The sequence below is a fragment of the Etheostoma cragini genome, chromosome 14, assembly GCF_013103735.1.
Source record: "Etheostoma cragini isolate CJK2018 chromosome 14, CSU_Ecrag_1.0, whole genome shotgun sequence".
Taxonomy (NCBI): Eukaryota; Metazoa; Chordata; class Actinopteri; order Perciformes; family Percidae; genus Etheostoma; species Etheostoma cragini.
The window spans coordinates 23,262,614-23,269,042 of record NC_048420.1 but is presented as its reverse complement, the minus strand read 5'-3'; the positions used below and the strand labels follow the sequence as shown (position 1 = coordinate 23,269,042).

Here is a 6,429-nt window from a genome sequence, read left to right as displayed (position 1 = left end):
AGGACGATCTATAACGTCCCTGTTAGTGATGGTGTTGCATAGTCTGTCCACCAGAGGACGCTCTACAACGTCCCTGTTGGCAACACTGACGTTTTTGTTGATGTGATGTTGATTTTTGTTCAGAGGTCTTTAAGTTTTATATCTTAAATTTGTATTTTTATACATTTTATTTATCAGAACTTTAATATATTTTGATGTTCTGTTGTGACAATAAAACAAATAATTATCATATTATTTTAGTCAGAACTGAAATAACTACAAATAACCAATGTTAGGGAAATCTGTTCAGGAATTGTTACTCGTTTCTGGATTTAAAAAAAAATCTATATCGGCCGATATATCGGCGTATCGGATTGTTAAATAACCAAATATACGTATCACGTTGGCCTTAAACATCCTTTACCGGTCGGGCTCTACAGTCCAGTAATCAGTCGTCTGGGAACTCCTTGTTTTGTTTTTACACCAGCAAGTTGGACGCAGGGAGAAGCCCATGTGTTACTGATCAGCCTGCACGCTGCTTCCTGCTCCAGTGTTTTCATCCTCCACATGACCTCATCATGTGTCTGGGCAGCGAGGAGGACGGCATGATGTCATGGGGGGGGCGGCCCCCCTCTCGTACTCAGTAACAGTCTGTCTTCGCCATAGCACACACACTCTCACACTTCCTGTTCCTCACTTTACCCAGGGTCCCCGCGGGGCCCTTAAAAAAGTCTTCAAAATGTGTTGAATTTAATATATCGACCATGCAGATTTTTGTTTTTCTACGTGAGTTTTTAAAATGAAAACTAGTTTTTTAACAGTTTTGACACTTTTGTCGCGTTTCCCCCCCCCTGATATCTTTATCACTTTTTTCAACATTTTTGTCACTTTTTTCTGCTTTTTTTTTCTTTTCTTGTGTTTTCCCCAACAATTTGACCCAACATAACAACAGGAGGGAATAGGAAAGTCTTAAATCTAGTTCATAAAGTTCCTCATTCCTTCATTTCTTTATCACAAGCATGTACTGTATGTTTTGAGTACTACAATAAAATGTTGTATTTAATTGAAACACTTGGTAAAAACATCTGAAATCCTCTCTAAATTCCATAACATCCTTAATACTTTTGCCAATATGGCCAGAAAGTTGGTGTTACATTTCATTTGATAAAGGTCTTGAAATAGTTTTAAAGGTAACTTGTGGAAACCCGATGGTACCTTTTACCTGTCTTACCTTTCTTTATCTCAATGCCTTCTTGTTTTCCTGTCTCTTCCTCTTCCTCCTCTCCCTCTCATGCTCTGTTACTTAATCTTACTTCTCCACCCTCCCCCTCTTTCTCCATCTGTCCGTGAGTATTCCCACCCTTCCGAGGCTTCACCATACATCCACCGGACCTTTTGCTCGGAGCAAAGACATCCGAATGAACGCGGGAAGATTCAAATTCTGTTCAGAAACTCATAATGCGTGATGAGTACAGTGAAGTACACACAAGTTTACACACCCATACCAAAGTTAATTAAAAAGAGGATTAAAAAAACATAATTTGGAAATTGATCTTAATGCCTTAATTCAAAGAAATTAGGAAAATCCAACCTTTTAAGGACACCAATTTTCTTTGTGAATGAATAATGTATCGTAAATAAATAAATGTTCTTCCTAAAAATACAGGGGGCATAAGTATACACCCCTCTCTGTTAAAATACAGGGGTGGGGGGGCATAAGTGTACACCCCTCTCTGTTAAAATACAGGGGTGGGGGGGCATAAGTGTACACCCCTCTATGTTAAATTCCCATTGAGAAAGCAGATTTTTATTTTTAAAGGCCAGTTATGTCAAGGATCTATCAGGATACTATGCATCCTGATAAAGTTCCCTAAACTCACCTCTTAGACACAGATATATGGTGATAACAAAGGTCCAAAATGTTGTGAAAAAGAGACGCAAAACTTCCACCATTAGGGACACAAGCTGACTACAAAGAGATGGCAAATGACCACAGAGACCCAAAACAACCCCAAAGAAACACTTGACACTTGACTGATAATACATGGTAAATGTCTTTTTATAGCCAAAGGTTTTATTATTATTATTATTACTGTTATTATTGTTATCTTTATACTGTCTTTTTCTCTCTATACTGTATTTTTCTTGCTGAAACTGGAGCCGGAAATTTAAATTTCCTTGCAGGGGAGTCATCCTAAAAGGATTATTAAAGAGAAGTCGAAGTCTCTATGTCTACATGACTAATAAAGAGACACAACACGACTAGAAAGAGATGCAAAAACCCACAAAGTGACACACAATATATAGGAAAATTGCGTTTTTTTTAAATGGAAAGACTTGACATTTCCTTGAGGAAAGACACCTAAAGCCTAAGTCTTCCACAGAGCCAGGGAAAACCCTGCGTTGTGTAATATCTTGCAATGTGAGCCATCCAGCTGTTGTGGCGTTGTGTAACCTTGTTCCCGACCCCCCCCCTTGTGTGTTGTAGAGAGTGTGCGCGAGGCGGTGGGTCCACGGGTGAAGCTGACCCTGAGGCGCAAAGTCCAGCTGGAAGGCAAAGGTGACAAGGTGGAGAACAGAGTGCTGGTAAGTGTTCAGTTGTCTCCTAAATACAGCAAATACAGAACAAAATACGTACATGTAATACAGTGGGAATGTGATGCATGTGGACTGGAGTGAATCCGTTCTGGAGTGGGCGTTGAAATGCTCGGTGCGATTGGGAGTGTTAACTCCTCTTGAATAAATGTTGGTCAATGCAGGACAAAAGAAGTCTTGTTCAGAGGATTGTGAGTCCCTGAAAAATGGCTGCCCAGATTTATGAATCATTTTATTGCTCCTTACGGGGAGAGAAATCCCAAAGGCTGCTTTGGTGTGGGTGTGTTGCTGCAGGTACAGGTGAGAAGATACAATATTAATCCTTGTGTTGTCCTCCCAGGTCAAAACTGAAAATGAAAGATTTAGTGGTGCTTTTGACCATTTTTTATCACTTTTTGGCGTTCTTTTATTCATCATTTTCTTATTTTTGTAACACTACCATCAGTATCTTGAACACATCACTAACACCAATATACTACCACTAGTTTTTCATTATTTTCTTTTTCAAATTTATGGTCAAGAAACGTCATTAATATGATATGAATATATATATTTTTGGTCTTTTTTCACAGTTTTTTTGGGGGGGAAATGAAACAAAAAATTCAGTTAAAGTAGTGAACTGATCCTTCAGCGTGTGTGTTTAACAAGCATAGTGTGTGTGCTGTGTACGAGCCTAGGTGCATTTTACTAACTCTCTGTTAAAATAACAATGAAATGCTGCGCTATTGACTTTAGAGGTTTTTGTTGATCAATGGCGCGATCACTTCCCGCGGCTTCAAGATAGCAATACGCCCAGAATGCACCTGAACTCACCTCACTGTAAGACCAGCACGCCCAGAATGCACCTGAACACACCGCCCTGTAAGACCAGCACAAGCAGAATGCACCTGAACACACCTCCCTGTAAGACCAGCATGCCCAGAATGCACCTGAACACACCGCCCTGTAAGACCAGCACGCCCAGAATGCACCTGAACACACCTCCCTGTAAGACCAGCACGCCCAGAATGCACCTGAACACACCTCCCTGTAAGACCAGCATGCCCAGAATGCACCTGAACACACCTCCCTGTAAGACCAGCATGCCCAGAATGCACCTGAACACTGTGTGGTGTAACGCATGGTGGCCATAGCACATCTGGACCCGTTGATCCAGGGTTAGGTTAGGCTCCTTATTTAGTTCTGATGTGTTGCATGAGATTTCTGTCGAGCTAGTCGGGCGAGTCTTTGGTCAACCCACAGAAAGGCTGCACGGGGTTGTTAAATATTTTGAATGACTGTGGCTACAGTAGCTGATTCTGAGAGGAGAGGCTGCTGGGAGTCACTGTCTGAGGCTCAGTGTGTGTCTGTGTGTGTCTGTGTGTCTGGCCGTGTGTGTGTGTGTGTGTGTGTGTGTGTTGCCTGTAGCTGTACAGATCCAAAGCTATACAAACCAGCTGACTCATCTGCATTTTTATCCCTTCTTCACCCACAAGATTTCATATTTCAGATGTTCCCCCCCCCCGTTCATCTCTGGCGTTAGCACTGTTTAAATGCACTTCACTTCTAGCAGCAGTATCTTAGGAGTGTGTGTGTGTGTGTGTGTGTGTGTGTCTGTGTATGTGTTTCACTCTGCTACTAAGCATGTCTTTGCAGTAGGCCATCATCATCTACCAAAAACTGATTGCTTTCGACCCTTCATGCAAATGATGAAATGAATCAAACACAAACGCATGATAGATGAACGCCCAGTCTCTCCAGCGCTCTGCGGCCGGGAACCCAAGCAATCGGCCAGTTTCCAAACAGGCACACGCTCCAAGTGTAGCAAATTGCATGCAGCACGTCGAAAATGTGGTGAAACGGGGCCTCTGGCTCCCAGTGGGTGTTTTCCCAAAGGAGTCAGCTGGGGCTGAGGTCCGAGCTCTGCGCAGGGCCTTCAACAAGTGGCTTCCCATCAATGATGCAGCTTCATCCATCCTCAGGGGTTTTTCGGTGCAAATAACCAGCCGTTAGAATAAAAGAGTATGTTTTCAAGACAACGTTGTGGATACAATTGAATGCATCATTGTATTTTTTTCATCTGGGAGTTGTTCTGAGACACTGGACTGTAATGCAGCGGTACACGGTTAGGAAAGAGCTGGGTGTTTCTGTGGTAGCGGATCTGGTTTCATGTATCTGCAGGTATGTGAGCTCAGGTCTCTGTGTGTGAGCGTGTGAATAACACCAAAGAGAGAGGGGGGGGGGGGGGGGGGGGGGGGGGGGGGGGGGGGGGGGGGGGGGGGGGGGGGGGGGGGTTGTAGATGTTCCAACTTCAACCTGAGACCTTCTCTTTGCACTGAGCCCTCCTGTCAGCCTTAGCCCAGGATTTGCCGTGAAACACATGAATTTATTTCAGATCTTTCACATTTCTTTTCCCTCTGACCAAATACCACGGCACTGCAGACTGTGACTGCATCTCCTGTCAGGACTTGACTGAAGCAACCCCCTCATAGCCACAGGGTGTTGAGACACACACACACACACACACACATAGACATACACACAGGGGTTTAGCACAAAATGCTGGGCCCTGTAGAAAGGCATTTTCTATGGGCCCCTCCCTGCATCCACAGCTATTTATTCTAGTATCTTTTTGGTTACTCAGTCCCCTTTTTGCCCCAGTCCAACGCCCCTATAAAAACACACACTCACACAAACGCGCACACACACACACACACACACACACACACACACACACACACACACACACACACACACACACACACACACACACACACTGGGTGACATTCCACAGTTGTAGATAACAAGATTAAAAACCCAAAGCAATTTCATAAAATGAGGCGAAACACACAGATATCATGGCGATGTGTCAGGCAGATTTGTTTTGATTTTTAAAGAAAATGAAGGACAGATTGGGTCCTGAACCACGTCCCAAGAAAAACAGAGGAAGGAAAACTGCTTTATAAAGAAAAGTGTCTCCAGCTAACTCAGCTGAGACATATGTAAAATGAAAAAGCACTCCAACATGAGGAATACGGGTTTTTATCATTAATTGGGCTCAGTCTGACCCAGACAGCGACCACCCCACCTGAATGGTGAAGCTGGAGACGGAGCAGCCATCATCGCACTAGGAGTCTTCTTTGATCAGAAAAAATTGACGAGGGTGCTTTTGTAGTAAAAAAAAAGAAGAAGAAGCCGGCGTCAGTTTGGTTCCAAAAAGCAGTCGAGAACTTCTTTTGTTGCTCTGGCGACAGCTACTGCTACAGCATCTAAGAGTGCTGTGTGAAACCGAACCGTACGCACATTGTAACAATATATCGCCCGAATACCCGGACTACAGGTCTGAAACTGCCCCCCAAAAAACGTCTGCGTTGTCTTCCTGTCGATTCTGCAACTTTTTGTTTTTCTACGCGTTTCCTCATGCTTTCGTCACTTTTTTCCAATGTTTTTGTTGTTTAAAACAAAATGTTTTTGTCCCTTTTTTCAATGTTTCTTAAGGTTTGTTTCCTTTTTTTAAACTATTTGGTTGGAAAAATCCAAATTTTTTTAAAAATAGAAACTTGGAAAATTGGTAATATTATATGACCCGAGGACAACAGGAGGGTTAAAAGCGTACGTTGGTTTTTATCGGAACAGTTGAACTCTTTCATCAAAACTTGAGTGGCATTTAAAAAGCTACGTGTTACTTAACCCTCATATTGTCCTCATGTTGTCTTCATGTTGTCTTCATGTTGTCTTCATGCTGTCTTCATGCTGTCTTCATGCTGTCTTCATGTTGTCTTCATGCTGTCCTCATGTTGTCTTCATGCTGTCTTCATGCTGTCTTCATGTTGTCTTCATGTTGTCTTCATGTTGTCTTCATGCTGTCTTCATGCT

At 42.8% G+C, this 6,429-nt stretch overlaps 1 protein-coding gene across 1 annotated transcript in view; it reads left to right on the top strand.

The window, feature by feature from the left end:
- LOC117957201 (F-actin-uncapping protein LRRC16A-like) overlaps positions 1-6,429 on the top strand; it is a 57,716-nt gene that overhangs the window by 13,338 nt on the left and 37,949 nt on the right. The window contains exons 3-4 of the mRNA XM_034892798.1: positions 2,468-2,569; positions 4,498-4,504. Of these exons, the coding sequence (XP_034748689.1) occupies positions 2,468-2,569; positions 4,498-4,504 (109 nt within the window). The remainder of the gene's footprint in view (positions 1-2,467; positions 2,570-4,497; positions 4,505-6,429) is intronic.